General features: G+C 40.7%; 3 protein-coding genes across 3 annotated transcripts; all 3 read right to left on the reverse strand.

Annotated features, from left to right (window-relative positions):
- Positions 1-1,665: 1,665 nt before the first annotated feature.
- On the reverse strand, positions 1,666-12,504 carry nectin4a (nectin cell adhesion molecule 4a). The gene is made up of 12 exons (XM_020100051.2): positions 12,281-12,504; positions 11,921-12,148; positions 8,379-8,573; positions 7,756-7,923; positions 6,561-6,839; positions 6,276-6,393; positions 3,936-4,090; positions 3,639-3,798; positions 3,312-3,387; positions 2,926-2,988; positions 2,336-2,530; positions 1,666-2,195 (listed from the first exon to the last, which is right to left on the reverse strand). Exons 2-12 carry the CDS (start codon positions 11,973-11,975, stop codon positions 1,800-1,802), a joined length of 1,860 nt encoding a protein of 619 aa, XP_019955610.2. The 5' UTR covers positions 11,976-12,148; positions 12,281-12,504; the 3' UTR covers positions 1,666-1,799.
- Positions 12,505-12,711: 207 nt separating this feature from the next.
- fcer1g (Fc epsilon receptor IgFc epsilon receptor Ig) lies at positions 12,712-18,260 on the reverse strand. The gene is made up of 5 exons (XM_020100090.2): positions 18,011-18,260; positions 14,978-15,069; positions 14,552-14,593; positions 13,775-13,798; positions 12,712-13,694 (listed from the first exon to the last, which is right to left on the reverse strand). The coding sequence occupies exons 1-5, from the start codon at positions 18,075-18,077 to the stop codon at positions 13,641-13,643; spliced, it is 279 nt and encodes a 92-aa protein (XP_019955649.1). The 5' UTR covers positions 18,078-18,260; the 3' UTR covers positions 12,712-13,640.
- A 94-nt stretch (positions 18,261-18,354) lies between these two features.
- On the reverse strand, positions 18,355-24,848 carry ndufs2 (NADH:ubiquinone oxidoreductase core subunit S2). The gene is made up of 14 exons (XM_020100055.2): positions 24,691-24,848; positions 23,708-23,811; positions 23,211-23,401; positions 22,775-22,895; positions 22,401-22,513; positions 22,084-22,158; positions 21,379-21,456; positions 21,175-21,260; positions 20,865-20,984; positions 19,883-20,012; positions 19,425-19,520; positions 19,194-19,277; positions 18,714-18,771; positions 18,355-18,578 (listed from the first exon to the last, which is right to left on the reverse strand). The coding sequence occupies exons 1-14, from the start codon at positions 24,795-24,797 to the stop codon at positions 18,541-18,543; spliced, it is 1,401 nt and encodes a 466-aa protein (XP_019955614.1). The 5' UTR covers positions 24,798-24,848; the 3' UTR covers positions 18,355-18,540.
- Positions 24,849-25,269: the final 421 nt, after the last annotated feature.

The raw sequence follows: 25,269 nt of genomic DNA on the forward strand, positions 1-25,269 counted from the left end.
CCACACAATATTTTTGCCTCTTTGGTCTTAGGTGAGTCCAGATTAGCATTTCCAGTAATACAGAGATGTAAAAAACTAATGAAATTAAAATGTATTATACAAATATTTCACAGGTTTTGCAGCTGTCATCCCCTTGCGTATATGTGCATCCATGAGGGTGCAAATACATAACATATATTCAATTCATTGTGTCGGTATGTACATGTGTGAAATATATAGTGTTCCTGAATTTTTCCCAGCAACACAGCAGCAGGGTATTTTAATGATGCTTCTACTTTATGTGCTTGATTGGGGAACATGTAGATACTGTAAATTGAATGTATTATTATACTTATTTACTGTGTATTGTAAATGATTGTTCTCAAAATACAACTTCATACCACACTGTAGCTTCAAAGATAGTTTGATGGTTCACTGACTTGGGATATGGATAATGATGTTTCTTTCATTTCAGTCCTCACCCTGAATGTATCTTTTTTTATCGGTCACTTTGGTGAGCGGGTACCATCACCTGTGAGAGGCGTGACACTGACTGATAGTCGCAACTTAAATGGTCAAAGTCAGGTCCAGAAGGGTTCAAGAGTAAAACCTGTATTTATTTCCAATATTCAGTGAGGACACTTAAAATATTAGTCATTTTAAATGTTTTGTGTATTTGTTAGAGCAGAAGCTCTTTTTGTTCAGGAAGCTGGGTATTATGGGTAATATCCATCTTTTAGTTGCGTTTCAGTTCAGTGCTGTCAGAGTTCGACTCAACATATTGAAAGGCTTGAGCCAAACAAAATGAGTTATCAAGTTTGGCTGCAGAGGGCGCTGTTGCTTAGTCAAAGTTACATTGTGTTGCTTTAAATTCACTGTGTTATAAAAATACTTTGAAAAAAGCCTGAAAAAAGGAAATCATTCAGATATTTGAGAAGATTTTTTTCTTGCCAAATTATTACATGTGCAAGACACATTAGTCAAGTCTTGGTTGAATAATGTCTTTATCTGATCTAAACTGTCTCAGTGCTTAAGGTGAAGGCTCGAGGGCAGAGAGACAACATGGCACAATGGTATTCATGTTGTAGGTGTGGCAAGAGTAACAATCCAACAAACATGTTGTGTAATGAACATAACACAGGCACAGGAACTGAATGACACGAAATCCAAAATCCACCCTTGGTGTTGTAATCTACTTCTCTAATGTACCAACAAAGCCTTCTCCTGCATTTCCTGATTTCCTACTGGACAGAAAGTACGTCAGTTGCATTCACCTGTTAGTCACAGGAAACAGCTGTCAGCAGGTAGAGCGGGTCCACTAATCTGAGGGTTGCTGGTTCAATCCCCTGTTTCTCCACTACACTTCAAAGTGTCCTTGAGCAAGATACAGAACCCGGGATTGCCCCAATGCAGCATCAGTGTGCGTCTGAAGGTGTAGCACAAGCGTTCTATGTATATGGGAGAATGTGACCTGTAGTGTAATGAGCTAAAGAGGTCAATAAGACTATAAACTGGAAATATTGCGACCGTGTCTTTGGATGTGGCTGTAATGTGGGGGAACAGATGACACACCGCTGGTCAACAAAAGCCCGGCACATGTCAGAAATCCATACAGAAAACGCTTTGGAGGAGATTCTGTTCTATTGCACCATTATCCCACTGAATGAAGACGCAGCATTAGAGTCAAGGTGCATGTTTTTCATAATCAAACACAAACTGGTTTTCCGGGTTGTGACCACCCCTCGTCTGCGTATCCTCATTCTGACCACCGCCATGACCAGAGCTCGCCAGTTGTGCGTTTGTTATTTTCCAGCCTCCCGCTACACTATCTGAGCCTTGTGGATCAGGGAGGCATGGGGACTGATGGCAGTGGGGCTCGGCCGGGGTTTGGGTCTTAAAGTGCCATTAGTCTGCTGATAGCGGATGCTGTGGGCCTCGGACACCTGGGAGCTGTTGGTTTCACTGTCTTGGTCGTCTGGATTCTCCTGGCTGGCGGGACCCCCCAAACCTTCGTCCACCTCATCCTCATCATCTGTCACCGGTGGGTAGTTGCAGCTCAGTGGAGGGTGCTGGTGGGTTTTGGTGACGCTTCCCGGCCGCACACCCCCGCCGTCCGTTGGGATGACAGCGCTGCCGTTCAGCTGTCGCACAATCTCCGTGGACTGGACCATGGGCAAGGATATCGGCGTGAGAGGAGGGTGGAAACGAGTTTCCTGCTGCACAAGACACAAAGAGCAGATGTGCTTAGAAATTGCGTCATCAAGTTGGGTGAGATGCATTCCACAATTTGGTGAAATCAGGCTTTGACATGCCCAGAAACACACGCAAACACACACACACACACAGGCTCCCTTACCAGAGAAATGGAGCTGTTTCTCACATAGGTCTCCACTCGGAGTCGGTTTTCCTCGTCTCTATCCAGGAGCCTCTCTCGCCCCCTGCGTGAGTTGTTGTGCAGGACTGGTCTGCCCAGGTAGTCGTAAGCTCCCCCTCCTCCTCCTGCTCGTCCACCTGAGATTGTAGATCGGCTGTCGTGGCAGTGAGCCTGCTCCTGTCAGTGCACCATTAAGTAATTAGGTGGTGATGGGAGGGAGTGGGTGTCATTCTTTTGCACCCTTAATTCAGGCCTGCACTCAGATAACTTTACAGTAGTTTTGTGCCTTGGAGAAATACGCTCATTTGCATTTTTGTGAGTGTGTGTTGTATAAAATCTGCGTCTCACCACCTCTTAAATGGCAAATGGACGACATTTAAAGAATTATTCAAGTCTTAAAAGCCACTCAAAGCACTTTAGATGACAGGTCACACATACACTCATATACTTCTATACATAGAACTTCTTCTGTTCACTGAGATGCACTGCAATCAGAATTGAAATGTTGAAGCTCAGAATGCGGTCGCCTGGCATCAGAACAGTAAAGCCTCAAGTTTCAAATAGATACTGACCCCAAGGGAGGATATGCTGGTCCTCAGGGTTCCCTCCACCCTCAGAGGGATGTTTTCCTCCGTCTGCAAGTGGAAAGAAACAGAGAACCGGATTAGCTGGGGGACTAAAAAATAAATAATAAAACCAAAACTTGGCCAAAACCCGACAACAAAAGCCTGTGAATAAAACATCACACCCCTTTCAAGCAAATCCAACCCCACTCACTCATTTTCTTGGAAAGCCACAACTAACAGTCACCCTTGGTTGTAGAGCACAGAATAAAGTATTCATCACTGTGAAACATTTCTGAGACTCTGAATTAAGTGTGTGAAACATTCCTCAGGAGAAAACACAAGATGAAGCTGCAGCAGGGACAGTATACACTCAGAGTGTGAATAATCATTACCGCTCCTCTGGTATCTGTGCTGATGGAGTTCATCCTCCTGAAAGAGGCTTGTCTGGAGAGAGTGCAGATTTCCTCCCTGTGAGAAAGTGATGGAGAGAAAAAGAAGAAAGATATTTAAATGAATAAAGAAATCCACTGTGGATTCTGTGGATTTTCAGAGCACTTTTAAAGGTTTGAATGTACTTCACACTGCATGTTTGTCCATATTAAAACTTTTTTGTTTGTTTTCTTGTCTTTGTTGTTATTTTATGATTTTTGCCGTATGCAGATTTATTAATTTTCATCTCATCTGTCATCTCAATAAAACACTTTATCATATCCACTAACTTCTTCTCAGTCAGCTCCCGCTTCAGTTTGGAGCTCTTGCGTTTGTGGTGACAAATGACTGTGATGACGATTATGAGCATCAGGAGCAGCAGCCCGCCAGCCACACCCCCCACGATGAGCATCAGCATTTCTTCTGGCATTTTCGGGTCCGTACGAGTTTCTGTAGAGAGTAAGAATGGGAGGTAGGCAGGATCAGATGGATGTCTGTATCTCCTCTCACAGCATGCCCTTATATTATTAATATGTTTATTATTATGACAAGTCTCAGTCCGTCATGTTGACAGCGTTGTCGTCTACCTGCCACAACAATCTCCACCTCCGCCTTCCCCACTCCCACGTCATTCTTCGCCACACACTGGTAGGTGCCTGCGTCGGACAAGCTCAGGGGTCGCCCAAAAACCAGTGTTCCGTTAGGGAGTGGGATCACACCTTCCGGCAACTCTTTACCCATTCTGCAAGACAAAGTGGAAAAAGTGGGTTAAGGGCCTGCACTGCTCCCAGTAGACCACATGCATCTTAAATATATAATCTCACTCAAGTTTTAAACTAATTACTGTGCAATAATCCTTTTCTATCCATGCAATTTCAATATCACATATGTGCAATACTGTTACATTGTTCAGAATTTGTTTATATCGTACATTTCCCCATGTTGCGGCTCATAAATAAATCTTATCTTATCTCATCTCATCTTATCTTATTATCTTTATTATGTAAAGAAATCCATTTCTGCTTTTCTGTCATCATAAAACACAACACCCCTTTCTGTGAGAGAGTGTAGAGAAGGAAAATCTACTTTTATCTCTATTAAAATGTCATGTTCTGTGTCTCAGTAACATTTCAATGATTATTTGGAGCCAGCATTTAGTTTCACTTACAGCACAGTGATAGTGACAGCCCCTATCAGGAACAAAAAATAGGAACTGTCTGTTTTCACACATGCAAAAGAAACACGCTCACGATAAAATCTAACACAAATACACACATTAAGTATCGTCTTCCTCCTCTCGCCACCACCATGGACCAAACCATATACACATAAACAAACAGACACACGCACACACACACTACTCTACTCTCTCTACCTATTATGAGTTGCACATCCCTTTCCCTTTTTTTCTTCTCATCCCCCTCTTCCTCCCTCCTTCGTGTGAAACTGTCTCATCCGTCTGCTTTTGGCACAAGCTGCAACATGACACTGTGACACCCGATATTTCTTCACCTGCCGCCTTTTACTGACAAATCCAACAGGTTTTCCCACTGCTTTAGATGCATTTGTATGTGTGTGTGTGTGTGTATGTGTATGTGTGTTTGGCTGGCGTCTGGTGAGCCTCAATCACAAAACCTCCTTTCCCAAGGTGCGTTCCTGTGACTAACAACAAGTAATCCGTGCCTCATCATAACAACCCAAATGAGAAGAAACACTCAACCTAACATTTAACTTATTTCCCATGTATCTCACATCTGTACATTTGGAAGATTTCCCTTGGGGCCCAACTGTCACATCTTAATAATAACTCCATGACAGCCATTCCTCTCCCTGTCACTTTTCGCATCTCACATTTTTCTGCCTGAACTCTACGCCACACCCTGAGAATACGTTAATGCACCGGGGACGGGCCATCGGGAGGACGGCAGGTGACTCGATCAGAAGGAGTCAGGCATCTGGCTGAATGAAACCCTTCCCGGGGTTTAATTCCGGGCAGCGGTGCTATTCCTTTTAAATGACACATACAACATCTGAATCTGTCAGTTTCCACTGAGGCAGCAGGATGACAATGCCAGGGCTTGTTTGGTTGGGTCACATGGAAGGGGGTGGAGATCCTCCCACACTACACAGTAAAAAGTTATTCAAGTCAAGTGTCCAAGCTGCACAAGAAAGTAACGAAGTAACCAGAAAGTAAAAAATACTGAATACTAAAAACATGAGTGAATATAACTTACTGATTAATGTAATACTTCTACTTGAGTACACTTTTGTCTATTTATTTATTCTTCAGTAAAATGTTTCAGTAATTCCTACGCCTGTGCTGCAGTTGCTTAAAACAAAAGTACCTAGCTGTTTTATTAATAATATCATGGTATGATTCAGTTTTAATGATTTATGTCTTCAGAAGACTGGGACTGGGGCTGTGGCTGAAACCCACAGATAAGCGGATCTCATTGGTTTAAGCCTTTCAATAGAATTTAGCAGCAATATTAGAAACATAAAATGTACTAGTAATCTTAACCATTACTGATCAGCTGAGTCAGTGGTACACACATTAAAGTGATTTTATCTCATAATAACAAGCTTCATGCAACTAAAAATATTGCTTAAAACAAAACAGCCAAACCTTTCTATTTAAATTGAGTTGATGGGAAAATATTAACTAATTTCTTTGAGGCAATCATGAGAATTTAAAGTGTATGACAATGTTGTTTTGGATTATGTGCCACATTTATTCACACAGAAAAATAAGAAAGGAAAAAGACTCCTGAGGATGAGCTGAGTTTAACCTTTACTGAACATCCCATTGACGACTACTTGGCATGATCACCTAGGGGCTTATGAGGAAAATAATAATGACCAGACAGATCAGACAGTTAGTCACACGTGTACCAGACAGCCAGAGAGGGAGGCGGCTCCAACAGTACCTGATCCAGGTGAAACTCTGTGGTTTGGGGTTTCCTCCGCTCACGCACCTCAGGGCAGCGTTCTCCCGACCAATGAACCAGTCTCCATTGAAGCCAGACACCTCTGCATGTGGTGGGACTGGGAGGAAGAGCAAAAAATTGACTGAGCTTTGTTCAGCCGAGGCAAGTGAGGGGAAAAAATGGAAGTGTTGTCTATCACAGCAGGATTAAATGTAGCTAAGGCTGAAATATCTGGACTTTTAGCTGAATTCTTTGGGCGAGTTTTTATTAACGACGACTACTCACAGTGCACTACCAAGTGGTTCCTGAGCCTGCGGGGGCTAGGGGAAGTCGGGTGCCACACCAGACAGTCCAGCTTTTTGCCGTTCATGCTCCTCAGCGGGTGCAGGGAGTAGTGGGAGGAGACCGCCCCGTTGTCCGAGGAGCGGTTGGTGAACTGGCCGTTCAGGTCGCTGTCCCAGGAGAGGTGGGGAGGCGGGCGGGCAATAGAGCGACAGGACGCGGCGTGTCGGTAGGACTGACCCTCCACCAGGATCACAGGGTCCAGGGAGGAGATGGGAATGGCTGGAGGGGGGTTGCATCAAGTGAAGATGAGGATAAATCAGTGATGAACGTACACACAGATTTAAAAAAAGACATATTCCCATTCTGATTCTTAGTATGAGCTAAAGCTGTCACATGAAGCAGGTTTGTCAAGTTTTTCAGTTCTAAATCTTTATAGCTTTATATGTAATTATAGCAAGGTTTGCATTTTACCCTCTTAAACTAAATAATCTAGTAGGTTATCATAGTACTAATGTATTCTGTCTATGTTTAACACTGATGAATAATCAGATCCTTATCCTTTCAATAGGCCATTTGAACTCACCACAATTTACTCTTTGTAAGGCAACAAACTCACATACCAACAATATTATGAGGGGATAATACAAATATAAAATTACATTCTTACTTTATAAGTAATGATTGTACTTCTTGTCTTCCAGTTTAATAACAGATATGAGCAGTAGATAAGAGTAATATTTGTGAGATATTAAAGTAAAATGGAGAAATATTGTGAAATATGTCTCTAAAGAAATAAGATAAGCAACTAAAATAGTATTTACAAGGAATTTCTAATAATATAGGATGTATGTTTTGTTTCTTCGGCTAGTGTTAGTCATAGCATTATTGGGAATGACTAAAAATAAAAATGCATTGGGTTTACTATGTTGTTTCTTATTGCCTTTTAAGGAGTGAGTGGATTCTAACACGTGAAAGACTACTCACTGTTTGTCAGGGGTGTTTCACACAGATGTTGAGTCAGTGTGATGTTGTTATTGTGTCTAATTTATTAGTCACATAAAACTCATAATGCGCCACAATTCACACAAATTCCATTTTCATACCACCGGTTTCCATCCATGACCTAATATCCCTCATCCTGCTGCAGTATCAAACTATACTGGGCTTTTTCCCTTTGCATTAGAGAGGGACTCACTCCATACGATGAGTGACATCGAGCTGTCAAAGTTGCCGAAGGGGAAGGTGCTGATGTGGCAGATGTACTTCCCCTCATCCGAGACATCCGTGCTCATGATAACCAGTGTTGAGTCCAACGTGGGATCGCTGCTTCTGAAGCGCACACGTCGTGACCACATCCCAAATGCTGCAGATCAAGAATAAAGACAGAGGGGGAGAGAGGGGGAGAGAGGGGAGGGACAAGAGTTAAAGGAGCATGTGTGGAACGATGTGACACAAAAATAAAAAAAGATTAAGTCCACCAAGTTCAAGACAGACCTGCAGGGTTGTTTTTGTCACTTTCAGTTCCACACCCACGCCTGCACTCATGCTTGAAATTACATTTACATTCTGGGCATTTAGCTGGGAGTCTTATCCAACACGTCTCACACTCACAATGGGTGAAAGCTTCAAATACCAAGTCAACACAAATTACAAGAAACCAACAACACAGTGCAGAGATCAAGAGCCTTGGCGCCCAGTGTCTCTCACTGTTCTATTAGTGGAGACTGACAACTTGTAGTTGAACAACAAAGTTCATTGAGTGGGAGAGGGGGAAGTGATCCAGTCGGACTATGTTTATTTTTGACGGCGCCGACTGACCGGTCTGTCCATTTGTGTGGTGAGCGGTGATGATCTGTTCCTTGCTGGAATCCGGTTTCTCCTTATACCAGGTGACCTGCACCACCACCACGTTGTGCTCGCTTGGCTTGTAGCGACAGGGCAGGACGGTCTCCTCCTCGGCCAGGGAGCGTATGGCATTGTTCGGGGGCAGCTCCACAAACACGCCCTGCGTCACTGGAAGAAAAAAGGATGCAGGATGATGAAAATGATTTAAATCAGCATTATGCTGACACTAATCTTGACAGTGACCATTTGACCTACAACATAAGCCTGGGAGTGCGTCCTATTACAATGGCTCTGAACACCTCAAAAAGACAGTGGCTATGAAGAAGTGGCTTGTATTACAAAGCCTGTGCACTTGAAGAATGTGGTTTAACCTCACTAATTTGTCTTCTCTTAACCTTTCAAGTTCAAACTATAGCAATTAGCTACACGTCTGTTTAGGTAAGCTGGATAGAATGAAAAGAAGATATTACAATAATTCTAAAATACAGTTAATAACGTTTATCATTTTAATCACCAACTCTTCACCAAAAATGGTCATTTCCTTTCATACTATATTTTCATTGTTTGTGACCGGACCAAAGTTTCTTTGGTTATTTTTGGTTTTATGTTAAGAGCATTTACCAGGTGGAAATACGCAGTGACAGTGTATGTGAAAACAAAACTGTGATTGAAATGTAAAGCGACAAGGAGGATGAGTGGGATTTAAAGAGTCCTCGCAGCGCAGACAGAAATGAGGGAGGAGAAAGAAAACAGGGTGTCTATCAGAGGAAGATATGCCGCTTAACAAGTCGCTCGAGATAAGCTCCAAGGCAAACTCAGTCAGTGTCTGAAGCAAGAAATTCAAGAAGGCCCAAGGAAAACATGCAGCACAGGACATATTTGAGACATGTACTTTGTGTCTCACACTGTGGAACCGCAACACATCAAAACACGAACCCAGTCTTTGCATGAATATCTCTGTTTACAGACCAGACTTGCCAATCTGTCTGATGGAGACAAACAACAATGTGACACCTTATCTTCTCCTGTCCTCCAACAATCTCATAAAAGCACACACACACATACAGCTGCATGCATGGCAGTCATGACATGTGGATCTCTGCAAACTGCATTTAAAGTCTGCTTAAATTCAAGCACACTCATATATCAGTTACCTTAATATGCCCGATTTTCTGGTAAAACAATGAACATTTTTGAAAAACACTGGCAATGTTAAAGAAAGTGACGCCAAGTTAAGATAACTTCTCTCGAGGGAGGTAACTCCAAGAGTCAAAAGCTTCCAAGCAGCTTTCTAAAGGGCACATCCTCTTGGCACAGTAATCGGATAAAGTTGAGTTTATTTTAGTGAAACAAAAGTGATGCCAGTTCCACTGGAATTTTCATCATCACGGTGTGTTATGATATTGGTACTCGTAGTGTTAATGGTGAGTGATTTACTTTCATACAGCACGGTTTCCTGATGGAGATAAGCCTGCAGAGACTGAAGGAAAGCAGCTCACTCAATTCACAACATGACACATTAGGTGTGTCTATGCCCACACACAATTGCGCTGACATTTCCATCAGGTGCCCCCAAAGTGACCCCATGAGGAAAATGTCATTAGCTTTTATATCTGATAACTCTCCAGTTTGCTGCTACAAACAATACAGAAACTGCTGCAGGCAATTCTAACTGGTTTTTACTGATCCCTCACATCTGTTTAAACAAGCCCAAATGTTGATTTTCACTATAATACCATATGGAAAGTATCTAGTTTGGACTTGATTAAGTGAACAGTGCTTTTAGTCATATATTAATAGGAAGTAAGCAGTGGGCTGATTGTTATTCCTGTGAAAGGTACGTGGTCATAACCCAAACAAAATTTTATGAAATGCTAGGCGGTACAGTCGTGCTTGTTATGCTCGCAATAAAAGCATTTACAAGTAGCGTTATGTTTGCCATCTTAATCTAGTGTTTGCATGACACCATTAGCGACGGAGTATAAATAAAACTGAGGTGATAAGAATCCTGTTAGTTTGACACGATGGTGCTGTGTGCAAACTTTTTCTCCATTGCACAAAGGATAACTTCCACAGTTCCACAACAGGAAAAAGTCAGGGAACGGAAGACACTCCGATTCCTCCTCTGAGGATGGTGAATTTCAACACGGCAGTCCATTAAAAAGTAAATTGGTTGAGAAGTTGTTGCTAAATTGATAAAGAAGAAAATGTATAATAGAGCTAAGCTGCCATTGTGACTAATTGAACGAATAGAAAGTCAAGTTACAAAGCCAGAACAGTGACTACACCATAGACTGTATATAAAGATGGATGACATGACGGCTCCCCCGACATGTCAATTGCCCCTTACTGGTTGGCTGCAGTATAGATCATGAACCATGCCTCCTCCATGTTAGTGGAGGAGGCATAATCTAAAAAGTCAGTACGCATCAAATAAACATGGTTTCTATCATTCTAGATATATATATGTCCACATGCTCATTTTTCAATGCGTTTGCTGCTGTCATCACCAGATCGTTGTTGCACGGACTCTGGCTCCAAGATGGGAGCACCCCATGCAAGAATGTTTTAGCTGGACATCTGGACAATGAAAGGAAGTGCGTGTGTGTGTGTGTGTGTGTGTGTGTGAGAGAGAGAGAGATTACAGGTGCTGATTTATACCTGCTGTGGGAGAAACTGTTCCACCAGTGATTAGTATGTGATTCATGCATTTACCATCAGAGCTGATGACTGTACTCTGGAGGCGGTGTGAGTGTGTGTGTTTTTTCTGTGTGAGTTTGTCGCCCCGAAGTTGGAGCCTGCTGTGGAATCTGCCTTTGCTGCATTACTGGAATAACACTCCGCCTGTAGCTGCCTTTATGTACTGTACGTCTCTCTGTCGATGAAAGTTTGTTTTAATGCTCTGTCATTGTCTCTCATTGTCTGGCACTGTGATAATATTTGTGTGTTGGATGATACAGGACTTAACCAAACTAGTAAGTGATGGGCTGACACATGCAGTACTTCCTGAAGATTACCATGTGCTCACGAACACACACACACACACACTAGGAGGGTCTGCACGGCTCAGACAGGAGGAGGCTAACTGATCAACAGCAACAGGTTTTTCCAGAAATAACAGTCAACACCACAGGTGTTTTCTTTAACAGTGCTGCCTCCATTTAGCGTGTTTGCAGGGAAGGCAAGCCACCTGCAGAGCACGTACATGGAACTCAACATGATCCCTTCTGCGGATGTAGTTTTTTTTGATGGTACATTTATTCCATTGCCTATTTTGCTTTATTTTACCCAAACCTAACACACATGTGTTGTACTGGTTGAAGGAGTAGGCAGCCTTTAGACAGCAAGTAGGAATATTATGGGATACACATAAGGTGAAGTCACCAATGATTGAGTAATGCAGGAAGGCTGTATAGTCCAGAATCATCAACATAAAGACACAGACAGAACATGACATCTTAGAGGAATAACACTGATTTCTGCATGGTTGGACAGGGTCTGTAAAATCCTCTTACCAAAGATCTGGAGGACAAGGAGACACAGGGAGGGTCTGTTCAGCAGAGGTGTCATTATCCCAGGTAGATACTGATAAATAAAGGAACGTTGGGACAATCAGTCCAGAGAATAAAGTCCTAAGAGACAGGTCTGCATGGAGCACTGGGGTGGTCTCATGCCTGGTGCTGCTGGATCATCATTTTCTTTCTCTGGACCAGGTCCTCTCCAAAGTCTGCTCCCGGACAAACCTGTTAAAGTTGGAGCAGTTCACACGCGGTCCTTGTGAGAATATTAATATCCTTGCAGTCTGGTTAAGTGTTGGTTGGTGAAGAACACGCCATGTTTGTCCTCAAGAAAAAAGAAAGAAGGCGCAGCTTTACCTGTTTGGATACACCTGTTTGCTCTACCATGCAGCGCCACCCCCATCCACTCCGACCTCTCTCTCTCTCTCTCTCTCTCAACACACACACGCCGGTGCACGCACACAAAAGTCACCTATCCGGTTTAGGGTTGAGGCAACATGACAGTTATTTTCTCGCCTTTACTTGCTCTGCTCCAGGAGAAGCAGGTGAAAGCAGCAGGTTGGCCGCGTCCGCGTCCGCGTGAGACGCACGGTGCCAAACCCAAGCGTGTCCCCGCCCTCCCATTGCAGAGAGAAAATGGGATTATCGAAACCTTTTAAAGGGATAATCTCAAAAAAATTCAGAGCTCCACAGAGACACCAGCGAGTAATTTAGGCTGAAATATCAACATAAGGAGAAGAATGATCATGTGCCAACTTTTCTTACAAAGACACTCAAACATATAAACATTGAATCAATATATTTAATGGTTTCTTTCAGTCAACAACAACAATAACATTGAAAATTTGTACATCACATATTTTGATTAATCATTTTTCCCAAGGACTGTATTCAAAGATAGACGACGCAGCTGCTCTTCCTCCCACTATCCAGAAACAAAACCAAAATATCCTGGATACAAACATCTCCATTGTGCTCATCATGAAATTATTACTTTTGATTATTTGCATAAAGTTGTTTGTGGCCGGAGGTTTGTCACTCCCTGTTTAGACATAATTGTGGTTGTCCTCATTCCCCACTGTAATTCAAAGTAATGTGATAATAACATGAAAAACGAGTCTAAGCTTCATACAGGTATTGAAAATAGATTTATTCTGTCAGCTGGCTGTGTGATTTCTTCCAGATCTCCCTGGTGTGTGTGTTTCGTGAATGTGGACAGGTAAGGACCACACCATCACTGCCATCCTGTGGTGTACTGGAAACACAGCTCTTTTCCCTCAGCATTATTTACAACTAACACAAAACAGGAAAATATGTTTTCAATTTCCAGATGATTTTCAACTCCTGCAAGCAATACAACTTGAAGGTACACAAAAGGTACAGTGAAATCATGTCTTTCGTATTCAAACACATTCACACATATACAAAAACTGGCCATAACCCTTTCAAAAATTTAATATCACAGAGCAGAAAACATCTGATCTAACAAGCATTTCTGAGAAATGCCTGCCCTGATCGCAACTTCCCTGTTTCTTACCCTTGTCTTTCTTAATTTGACCTCACAAAGATTCTGAACAAGCGAAGGGGAAATGAACACTGTTGCTCATAGTTTCACATTCTCTCAAAATGTATGCCATGGATATCATTGAATACTAAAATATGAAAGTTAAAAAAAAAAGCAATCAGGTAGACAATGTCCATCTTGCACTCAATCACATCACTTCTTCATGTGGATGGTTTCATATGTGTCCTGGACACGATGGGTCAAATCCTAACAGGGGGACAGAGAGGGAGAAAATGAGAAATCATGTGCATGTAGTTTATTTTATCATTAACGGCATAGAAACTCACCGAATAGAGGCCCTCTTCAACCGTCTGCCGGGGGAAGGAAACAACAGAATTAGAAACAGTGTAGGCAAACACATTTGAGTCTCTATGTGTCTCTTGACTGCGACAGGATGCATGTGTGTGTGTGTATGAACACGGTGTGAAAAAGGAAGAATAAGAACCAGCTGCATGAGGAGAGATTCAAGCCAGAGAACACCACACTAAGATGTATACACGTTACAGAGTGTTTGTGTGTGTCGTGTGGTTTAGATTGTGCACAGTTTGCAGCTGGTCATAGGAAAAAAGTACCAGTACTATAAAAACGTATATTTTCTAATGCTTAGCAAGTTAAAACCAAGAGTATAATTACCACAAACAAATAGACAAGTAATATGTTGTCAAAGCTGCTGTGTATAGTTCTCATTTGAAAGCAGCTCCGGTCTAACAGTCATGAAAATAGAGGCAGCAGACGCAGGTGAGTTCTTGTTTCGACCAAGCTACAAAATATTCGCTCCTAAATTTCCCACAATGCAACCAATTGCTATTAAGCCTTCTTTGGCTTTCAAACACCTGCGTCTTTTAGTTTTTCTGTAATAAAAACGGAAGTGACAAAGCCCAATGTGACCTGCCACTGTGGGGCAGTTGCTATTTTTTTCTGCTGACATGAAGTGTGGGTGTCAGTTTTGTTCTGTTTGGCACACTGAGGTTTGACCTGATCTATGTGGTTATTTTCTATCTGTGCAGGAGCCTCCTGCCTCAGCGTGTCATGTCTGTGTTTAGTGTGCATGCATTCTTTCATACCTTCTTCTGCTTTCCTGAGCCAGCTTCTCTGGCATTGCAGATCTGTTAAAAAATAAAAAAAATCATGTGAAGTTACTTTTTAATATTCATTGGAAAGTTCAGTTTAAGAATAGTGATACAGGAGTGCAGCAGAAAAACAATTGTAGTCCACCATCAGAGCTAAACTATTTTATAAGTTCATAAGTAACCGCACCACCCCAGCTTTACATGTGCTTAGAATAATTGCTTATCACTTACACAGGAAGTCAGTAAAATCGTTAGTGAGAAATCTGGTTTGGTTTTCTTCTTTTTGAATGCTTGCAGTGCCTTATTTTGCAGACGACATTCATTTTACATTTATAAGTTATCATATATTTACGGGGAGGTTTTTCCGTTCAGAACGATACAGTGAATCACAGGCGTATACGCAGCATGTAATGTGCGAACCTTAATTTTGCAGTAGAACGCTGTCAGGATGACACCGTACAAGAACAGGATCCCATCCAGCACGAAACAAACATTAGGTTCTGAAAGAAAGGCTGAGGAGACACAGGTGAAAACATTTGTTAGGACCAAAAACCAGGAATAATAACAGCACTGCCACACACTGTTTGTTATTAACCTCAATACTCATCATTTAAAGGGACGACATAAAACACACTCCCGGCACTGGAATGACTTTAAATCAGGGCTCTTCCACCTTAAACTCTGCTTTTCAGGCAACACACAAAGCAAGCACCCATGTCACATGGTATACAATGAAGCTACATCCTTGTCATTTACAAAAACAATATTATTAAAGGGCGACACCATTTCAGATTGTAAAACAAAAAAGCCACAGCTGGCATTACATCAAAATCCAAAGTGTGCAAAGCAGTGCAGATCTTGAGTAAATGTTGATGCACATTCTGTAAAGCATATTTCTTACAGAAAGGGGAAATTCTAATGTGTGTCATGAAGGGAGATATGTTTTTTAAAGAGTTAACCATCTAATCAAATGGTTATAAAATGGCTTTAGCCACAAATATTGACACACTTATTTTCAGAGAAGCAGGACTTCCGGCCAACATTGATGCAGCAGCGCAAGCATGAAAGACTCTTTATTATAATTTATTATTATTTCAGTGAAGATTATTTGCAGTTGGGGATTATTACTGTAGCAGTGGATCGTTGATGTCAACTATATTTATACAAATGTATAGCATAGAATGTACATGTGTTCACATATTTACACAATATAAATATTTATTTCATTGCACTACTTTATTGCCTCTGTCCACAACGTGTACTGTTCACAACACACAGGACCAGTTCACTTGTGGACATCCTCTCATGGTTTGTGTACATCTACACATACATTCCAACATTCTGCATATTCTCGTTCTTTCATTGCTTCATAACGTGAGAATGTCTTATTATGGGCTTAGTATTGTATTACACAGTATAACAGAGTCCTCATTATAACACTGGTTTTAAATGGTTTGTTTAAATCTGTGAAGTTATTCATAATCAAAAGCTTTAAAAAGTGAGATGTAGATGTTAATGTATACATACATTTGCTCCACTGTACTAATGTTATTTTTCATTTCGAGACTTTTACATGTTACTTCTTTGGTGGTATTTGTAACCTGCCATATTCCATTTTCTTTAGGTTCAAATACCATGATCAGTTAATTCTCTTTTGTTTTAAAAATACTCAGTGTGTGTAATGAGACAGATTGAAGTAAATAGTAATAAAAAAAAACATGATTCTTCATTGTGACCCAGACCTCCTTAAGTTTGTTCCAGCAATGTTTGAGCAATGACTAAAACTCTGATGTTGAGAGAAGTAAAAGAATAATTGAAATCTAACAGGATACATGTATATACTTTTAAAATAGGTAAAATAAATCAACAATCAATACAATTTTTGAGACTATTGAAGACAGTAATTAATACACATTATATCTGTAACTTTGTGAACTCTCTCAAAGCTATATTAACTTTAAAACCACATCTACAACATGTACTATGACACCACAGTATATCGCATTGTTTTAAATGGAATGACGTTTATTTTTCCTACATTTAGTCACAGGAACAATGACATCATTCGTGTGTGATCAAATGTCATCTTCTGTCAGTCCCTTCCTTCCTCTTCCTTTCTCCAGTGTCACAAATTGGTTTGAAAGGTCATGTCTAAAAGCATAAATGAACTTGTTTGAATTTATTGATAATATCTGCAAGTGATTTTCTTGATTTAATAATTTATTTAGTCTGTAAAAGAGTGAACATTTCCTTTGTCATAAAAACAGCAAACAGTCCACAACCCCAAGATATTTAGTTTACTATTGTGCAAGAGAAGGAAAAGTCAAAAATATCCACATTTGAAAAGTACTAAATATTTCTTCTCTAGCATGATTCATTTCTAATGTCGATCCCAAGTACTATTGTGTCGAACGTTATTATTTATCGATTCAGCTCGCTAGATATTCTTCTTTAGCTCCAATGGCCTAATAACTGTCACTTTAAAGGGTAAATATACAATTTGTCGTCTCTATTTTTGTATTTTACTTAACTTAATTCACCTTTTAAAGCTGCGTATAACATACATCATTTTAATTGTAGAATTACAAATTACATGCAGCAAAATATAGTATAACAGCAATTGAACTTTGGAGGCAGCTGAATAGTAATGATAGAATGTGTCCTAACATGAGTCTAATGGCTGCTGTATAACTGTCCTTAAGGGTGTGTGGGGTCCAGTTATTCATGTTGTGGGGACCAGGGTTATTATAGTTAATGAAAACTAACTAAAACTAAATTGAATTGCAGATAAATTCAGTTTTGTTTCGTTTTCTCCCTGTCCTGCAGGTGATGGTTAAAGAATAAAATTGAAGGACTTGACAAACCATATTTGGTGTCACATATTGTTTCATCCTTTTTCAGTATCTACAAGTCAAGGCCTTCTCTCAATACCTGGGAAAACTAAAATTAAATAAAAACTAAACTGAAACTAGTCGATTCCTCAAAATAAAAACTAAACTAAAACTACAAAATCACTTGAACTAACTAAAACTAAACTGAAATACTAAATAAAAACTTAACTATAATAACCTTGGTTGGGACCCAAATGTGTTAACAAAGTCACACTATGGGGTGTGGTCTTCTTTATAAGGACAAAAAGCAAGTCCTCATAATGTAAATCATTACAGTTTAAGGTTTTATCATTAGGTTAACGTATCTGAGAAATCAGTGTTAATGAATGTAATGTTCGCTTTAGTCATGGAGACACAACAGTGTGTGTGTGTGTGTGAAAGCGTCCATGCACATCAGTGCCATCGCTGCCGCAAGAAGCAGCAGGGTCAGCTGCTTTCACTTAACCACAAATATCATCATTATCATAAATATGGTTTTTCTTATTAATTAAATGACCATTGTCAAGTCTACAGACAGTCAATCGGATCAGTATCAAAATGTGAAATTACAGTTAACACTCACCTGCAGCTTTGCCAAAACACATCCACAAAGTAGCCACCAGCAACGTGCTCCTGCCCCACACTGCCATGATCACACAGGCTCAAGTACACAGGACAGGGCTCTTTCAACAAGCAGGAACTCAACTAGTTGGTTTTTTTGCTTCCTATGTTCTTGTAAAGAGACTACAGTATTGCATATACCTCTGAGAGGAAGCTGTGGTCTGAGCTCTAAAGTCCACTCTTCTCATATCTCAGACCACTCCCCCTCGAGCATCAAGACAGAGGAAGGACACATCTTTGCTGTCATGTTCTCAAACAACTCAAGGAAATGGAGCATTTGAAAAAGAAATAACAGTGTTCCATTGCTTTACTGTTCTGGGCATAAAATATTTATTGGGTTCATTTGGACATTGTACATCAACAATAATGAGCAGAGTCCCCTGTCAAAAGTCTCACTACAGCAAATAGTGAACAGGAAGAGAACCTGACTAACAAATGTGCGAAGGGCAGAATGAATTCTCTTTAGGGGAGCACCGCGCTAGCAGCGTCACGTTAGCGGTCCACTTCACCAAACACTATGTCCTGTGTACCTGAGAGAGGGAGAAGAAAGGACTCAATATATTGCAGCAACATGCACATGTTAAATTATACAGATGTAGTAGCAGTTTGTACTTCTGGAGCATAAACCTTAAAATCACTTTGACATTTAATAATCCCAATCTTACCAATAATGGCGACAACATCAGCTAACATGTGTCCTTTGGCCATTTTATCCAGACCAGCCTGCAAAGAAGAAAACATTTATTAACATTCAGTAGCAATGAAGACAAGCACCACTATTCAGGCCAGATGAGCTCATTTGAAAGTGAGTATTCATTATTCATGAGATTATAGCCTGAAGTTAATGCACTAACTACTCTAATAGTTTGTTTATGCAACTTTAAAGACATTTTAGCCTTGAAGACCAAAATTCTAATGACTGCGTCGAACAGCAGTTCGTGTACCAATGAGCTAAGAGGACGGGCAGGAAGGAAGCAAGAGAGGGGTTGGGTCTGTGTGCTTTTAAAAATGGTTATATAGTGCTATATTAAATGTACTTAATGAACTAAAAGTAGCCTTTAGGACAAGATGTTAAACATGCTGAATTATTGATGCCGGCTGTGTTTAATATTTCACGGTGTCTTATTAAGTTTTTAAGAGCGCACCAAGTGAGCGAATCCAGGAGCTTTGATCTTGCAGCGATAGGGTCTGCTGGAGCCGTCTGACACCAGATAAACACCAAACTCTCCCTGCAAGCGGCACACACACACATACAAATACACAATAGTAAGCATATTACATCACAATAATCCTGACTCAGACATTAGCATTCTCACTTCAGCCCCTCTGGATAATTTCAGGAGAATATCCGGAGTACAGCTTGTGAGTAGTGTTACCTTTGGTGCCTCCACAGCTGTGTATGTGGACCCTGGGGGGACCTGGTAGCCCTCCGTGTACAGCTTGAAGTGATGGATCAGAGACTCCATGGACATCTAGGAAAAGAAGCACACAAGACATGTTAAGTCTTTGCAGCTGCTTTGTGAAACACTAATGCTCATGGAAGTTGACTCTCTGAAATGTAAAATTATAACACTAAGGTGAACTAGAGGTGATCTTCTGCCTCAAGGGCAGCCAAATTAAAGTGGATTTTTTAGTAGAAGTGGCCTAATTCTGTAAAGAGGGTAGTGCGAAGACAAATTAGCGACACCAGCGATATTTAATTAACACAGAGGAGTGATGAAGCGCAGGGGAAAACCCAGAAAGGAAAAAGGTGCCAGCATTTTCAAGATTAAATGGCCTGGAGCTGTAAATTTTTATTTTAAAAAGGCATCTCGCAGAATGAAGCTGCACTCACCTTCATCTCAGACCTCTTGGGTGGGGCCACCTTGGCGTCATCCACCTTTATCTCTCCTTCTGGCATCTTGTTGAGAGCCTGGTGCATGATCCTAAGGGACTGCCTCATCTCCTCCACTCTGCACAGGTACCTGAAAAAGACACATAACACAGACACACACAGAGAGAGAGAGAGAGAGAGAGAGGAAGCAGTTGAAGCTACTTTACAGATGTTGTTAAACGTGCAGACAGGACAATCAACCACAGCTCATGTGTTAGTCATTCTGAAAAGGTCATTGGTGAGGAGTGCAAAATCAATCCTCACAAACAGACAAAGTCATTTCTTTGATTTTGTCTGGATAACACAGAATTGATTAGCATGTCGTGCTCTACACCAACAGCTCCCTTACATTCCTTTATTAGACTTTGTGATGAAGCACTGCTGCCACAAGCAAAATAGTTAGCCAGCTGCAGTTCACTCACACCAACAGCTGTGTTAGCATATGAACAATCATTTATTTACACATGGTTGGCGGGTAATGTAACACAAGCCTTTCTAATAGACTCACAGCTACACTGAATGTTTACTGTAGTAATGATGTTGCAGACTTCAGCAAAAAATATTGAAATTTAAATGTATGAAAATAGATTAGAATGTTTAATATCTGACAGATAATTTCTACACAATAAATCAATAAAAGCAGAATGATGGTTTAACTGTAATCTGTAGTTATCCGTGAAATGCCAAAATGAACATGTTTATCATATTAAAGCAGCTCCAACCAGCCAATGACTGAGAAAACACATGATTAAAGCTTATTTGTGTTTGATGATAGAAAACTAATTCCTTAATCAAGCAATTCTGTTCTGTATAAAAAAATATCAATCAACGACTGACGAAGACAGACTAAGTTAAAACTTTAACATGGATACAGAAACAAATGGGGCAGAAAAACAGAAAGAGAAAGCAAACAATAGCAACAACACTCAGTAAATCTTCTTACCTGTCATAACAATCTCCTTTGCTTCCGATGGGGACGTCAAACTCCACCTCGTCATACTTGTCGTAAGGTTGAGACTTCCTCAGGTCCCACTTGATGCCTGACCCTCGCAGCATTACTCCACTGGTGGAGGAACAATGAGGAAGGGGACAAATATCAGAGCTTATACTGATTTCTGCTGAACAAAACCTAAGAAGCTTTCTGACTTTTACTCACATTTCAAATTGTGCTAAATGTTGAACATTTCGATCAATCACCCACAGATTTGAGAACTTCATGAAAGTCAATCGATCACACTGATTAGAAAGGTTACCTGAAGCCGTAATTGAGGGCCTCCTCAGCAGAAACCACCCCGATGTCAACGGTACGATTCTTCCAGATACGATTGTTGGTCAACATCTGCATGGAGAGAAATTGACTTATTACTATTTACTTACTGATGTTCACCACATCCTTACCGCGCGGTTTATCGTGATCTGAGCTTGCAAGAGATTAAGAACATGATGCAGTCACTCACCTCTTCTACCTCATCGATTCTAATGGAGAAATTCTTGCACCACTCATAGATGTCGTCCATCAGGCCCAGTGGCAAATCCTGGAACACATTTAAGACCATTAAGACTTGATAGATAATGCAAATTTGAGGAAGTGATCTAGAGTTGTCATGCATTTGAAACGTCCATCTAACTGCATGATTATTGACAATAACAGGGTAGTTCCAATTTCTCTTTCATTGCAAGATTGTTACAGTCCTACCGTTGCAGCCTTTACAACACAACCTTCCCTGACAAGTCATTTTGTCAACCCTCTGGAAACGGATCAACTGCTGTTTGCATGACCGTGTTAAAATGGATCCAAAGTAAAAACCACAATAGTTATAACACTTTTTGCAGCAGGAAGCAGTGGCTTCTCTCTTCTACCTCCTCACATACCAAATAATGATGTCATCAGGTTTCAATATGTGCAGTAAAACACATGTTAATAACGCGCGCCAGAGAGTGACTCTACTGGTTGGAAAAACTTATGGATTTGATCAATTTAGAACAAAATTCAGGCCTTTTATCATTTATCATGGTTTATTGACTTACATATCCTTTTAGAGTTTTGTGTTAAAAAGCATTTGAATATTTAACAGAGTAGACCTTACCACATCATCAGCTCTGACGGAAAAAACAGAAATCAAACAAGACATTATTAAACAGCAGAAAATGATTGCTCCTACCTGATGCACACCACCAGGTCTGATGTATGCAGCGTGCATTCTGGCTCCAGACACTCGCTCATAAAACTCAAACATCTGAGAGGAAACAAGAGTCAGACAGTTAGAAGAACACAAAGGGCTCCAGCTTTGCTTTTTGCCACTGTATTGGACCTGAACTGGACATGGACGATTCTGCAGTAAATTTGCACTTTAACAAGAAACACTAATCGGAAGATAGGACCTGTGCAGTCCTTGAAGTTTAGTTGTGTTGTTTTGATTTGCTCTAGAATTCTTGGGGCACATATTTTCATAAACACAGCAGCAGCAGCAATCCTGACCTTCTCCCTCTCCTCGAACAACCAGAAGAAGGGGGTCATGGCACCAATGTCGAGCGCGTGAGTGGTGATGGCCATGATGTGGTTCAGGATGCGTGTCATCTCTCCATACAGCACTAAAAACACAACAAAGGACACATCAAGCTGTTTAGAGCTCAAATGGTGGTCAATTAATTATTAGTTCATTGCTAAACAATTACTGAGCACCAATTTAAACTTTGAACAAATAAAAAAATAATTTTCAAGCCAACGTGACAACGATTAATTGGCTCTTGCTTCTCAATGTGAAAATTTACCAATTTTATTTGTTTTCTCTGTGGTAAATTGGATTTTTACTGACTCTATGCGTGGACTTGCATCCTGTTTCTGGTATGTACCTCTGATCCACTGTGCACGGGGTGGAGCTTGGATGTTGAGCAGCTTCTCCACAGCCAGAGAGTAGGCCTCCTCGTTACACATCATGGAAACATAGTCCAGACGGTCAAAGTAAGGCAGAGCCTGAACCGAGCAGAGAAGAGGAACTGAAGCAGGACTTCCAAGAGGAAGGTGGTTATCAGAGCGTTATCATAGTCATCACCTCATCACTGACAATGTTTTGATTTTGTTTTTAGTAATGTCCACCATGCCATTTTAATTGTTTTCAAACCAAGGAAATACCCAGGTTAGCACCATCTACTTTTCACATAGGTCACTAGAACTCGATAGTATTCATTCTCCAAAAGTATCATACATTAAGCTAATTTAACCACCAAAACATACGGGTTAGAACATACAGGAACACAGTATTTAGAGATATTGTAAGTGGTTCAATACCTGCAGGTAGGTCTTGTACTCTATGAGCTTCTCTGTGCCGCGGTGAAGCAGGCCAATGTGTGGGTCACACTTCTTGACTGACTCTCCGCTTAGCTCCATCACAAGACGCAGCACACCGTGAGCTGCAGGATGCTGGGGGCCGAAGTTGATGGTCAGGTTGGACACTTCCTTCTCTGCAGGAGGATCCTTATCTGAGAGAAATAAATAGGACAAGATATGAAATCATTAAACAGATTTGATTTAGCTATGCAACTGAGCTGTTACCTTTCATCAAACTTGTACCCATTCAGCCACAGGAGAAGCTGTTCAAAGTACGCAATCAGGTGTAAATCAAGTGTAAATATGAACAATAATATGTTTTAGCTTTCATACATTTGTCAATGAAATGTTTTACATTTCCATTTGACTTAAATATATCACAGCTTATAGGTAAATAATAAAAGGAGATTAATAATCCTTTAACCAGTGGCCTGAAAAGTGTCACTGTGTGTGTGTACCATTCCATGGTGGTGGGACCCAATTCTCATTAATGGCAGTGGGATACATCACTGCCCCAGCAAACTGCTCCGTCCACTCCACATCTGGCTGCCATTGTTTCTGCCTGTGAAAAACATAGAAAGTGTTGTTACTATGAGGTGAAGGTGCCAATTTTGCAGAGCAGATCAACAAAGATCATTAGAAATACATGAACAATCAAACTGCCTGCATGTTTCTTATTATTTTATTGAAGCTTTCATTTGAAAGCAACAATGATCTGGTTGACTCTCTGCCCTGCCAACTAACTTTCAGACGATGGAGCCATGAAGAGATGATACATCGTCTTAATAAAACAAATAGGTTTACGAATGCCACCTGGTGCAATACTGCAGAACATGACTTCGATTTACACATGTAGTTATTGAGCTTAAAGTCAATCAGAACCCCGTACGATCAAATATTAAATTTGGTGCTGCCCAAAAGGAACAAATCCATCACAAACAAAACAAATATGATTTTAAAGACAGGTAATTGTTTTGAGTTGATTAGCTGTCTTTGTTTGTGAGCAATTGACATAACATGTCCTAGATAGCAGCTTAGATAGCAGCTTAGTCTTCCACACTGGTCAACTACACTGCTATGTAATCCACAGCCACATCAGCAGAACATTGCCAGTGTCATCTGAGCCCAGAGGATGCACCGAGTGTTGGATAAACACTGACACACGTTGGCTAGCAGTGGGAAGGCTAACAGCCCCCAGCCTACCTAGCATGAGGGCTAACAGAGCACCGCAGCCTAAGCGACCTGTTAAGAATGACATCCCCGCAGTTACAATGTGCGTGTCTCATGCAACCTTCCCCAATTTAAGCACAAAGAATAGCAGAGGACTCGTAATATCCTGAAGTCGGCTTAATTAGCATTATGCTACCATGTTATCTTCGGGGCTCGGGCTCCTGCTGCACACGGAGCGACGCGTGTTGTTCTTTTATTTTTGTAAACTCACCTGCTCTGCAGAAGAGAACAGCCAGGGCTGAGCAGATTGTTATTTAATATTACTTTGGTTGAAGGACGTCCCAGTTTAGTAAGCGACCTCAACATTGTGGCCGCCATCTTGGCTGTCGGACAACCTCTGGCCAATGACGTAAAGGAGATTCTTCTTCTCTTGTTTCAGAAGCGCAAGTCAGAAAGGGTGTGGCTGCCACCTACAGGCAGTAATCATCCCGAAACAGAAAGTACTTATTTATGGGCAGTGTAGTTTTTTTCACAACTGAAAACTGTTTTATTGTCTTTAACCAAACTCTGCCATAATTAACATTTATTCATTTTTCTTTTTATTATTTTACACATTTCTATTTGTATTATTTGAATTATATTTCTCCCTTTAACTTGTTTTTTAATATATACAGATTATATTTATTTAACCTTTTTCATGTCTTTTATTTCACTTGAAAATAGTTTTAAACTTTGCTTTTTGCTTTTAAATTGATTGCTCTTAACTGTCTTTGTTATTTTGTTATCTCTGGAAATGTCTGTGTATGACATTCGCTTTAGAAATAAACTGCCTTGTCTCTCCTTAAAATTA

This window comes from Paralichthys olivaceus, chromosome 22 (genome assembly GCF_024713975.1).
Source record: "Paralichthys olivaceus isolate ysfri-2021 chromosome 22, ASM2471397v2, whole genome shotgun sequence".
In the NCBI taxonomy this organism is placed as follows: domain Eukaryota; kingdom Metazoa; phylum Chordata; class Actinopteri; order Pleuronectiformes; family Paralichthyidae; genus Paralichthys; species Paralichthys olivaceus.

What these genes read in the sequence shown, in the direction of transcription:
- nectin4a (XM_020100051.2), bottom strand. Translation starts at nt 11,975, where the DNA reads ATGACACCTCTGCTGAACAGACCCTCCCTGTGTCTCCTTGTCCTCCAG. An exon ending in GATGTCACTCATCGTATGGA is followed by an intron (nt 6,840 to 7,755) that starts GTGAGTCCCTCT and finishes ACCCCCCTCCAG; the next exon opens with CCATTCCCATCTCCTCCCTG. An exon ending in GCACAGATACCAGAGGAGCG is followed by an intron (nt 2,989 to 3,311) that starts GTAATGATTATT and finishes TTCCACTTGCAG; the next exon opens with ACGGAGGAAAACATCCCTCT.
- fcer1g (XM_020100090.2), bottom strand. Translation starts at nt 18,077, where the DNA reads ATGGCAGTGTGGGGCAGGAGCACGTTGCTGGTGGCTACTTTGTGGATG. An exon ending in GTGTTTTGGCAAAGCTGCAG is followed by an intron (nt 15,070 to 18,010) that starts GTGAGTGTTAAC and finishes GTGTCTCCTCAG; the next exon opens with CCTTTCTTTCAGAACCTAAT. An exon ending in GCTCAGGAAAGCAGAAGAAG is followed by an intron (nt 13,799 to 14,551) that starts GTATGAAAGAAT and finishes TTCCCCCGGCAG; the next exon opens with ACGGTTGAAGAGGGCCTCTA.
- ndufs2 (XM_020100055.2), bottom strand. Translation starts at nt 24,797, where the DNA reads ATGGCGGCCACAATGTTGAGGTCGCTTACTAAACTGGGACGTCCTTCA. An exon ending in CAGCTGTGGAGGCACCAAAG is followed by an intron (nt 19,278 to 19,424) that starts GTAACACTACTC and finishes TGCCGCTTGCAG; the next exon opens with GGAGAGTTTGGTGTTTATCT. An exon ending in TGATGTTGTCGCCATTATTG is followed by an intron (nt 18,579 to 18,713) that starts GTAAGATTGGGA and finishes TCCCTCTCTCAG; the next exon opens with GTACACAGGACATAGTGTTT.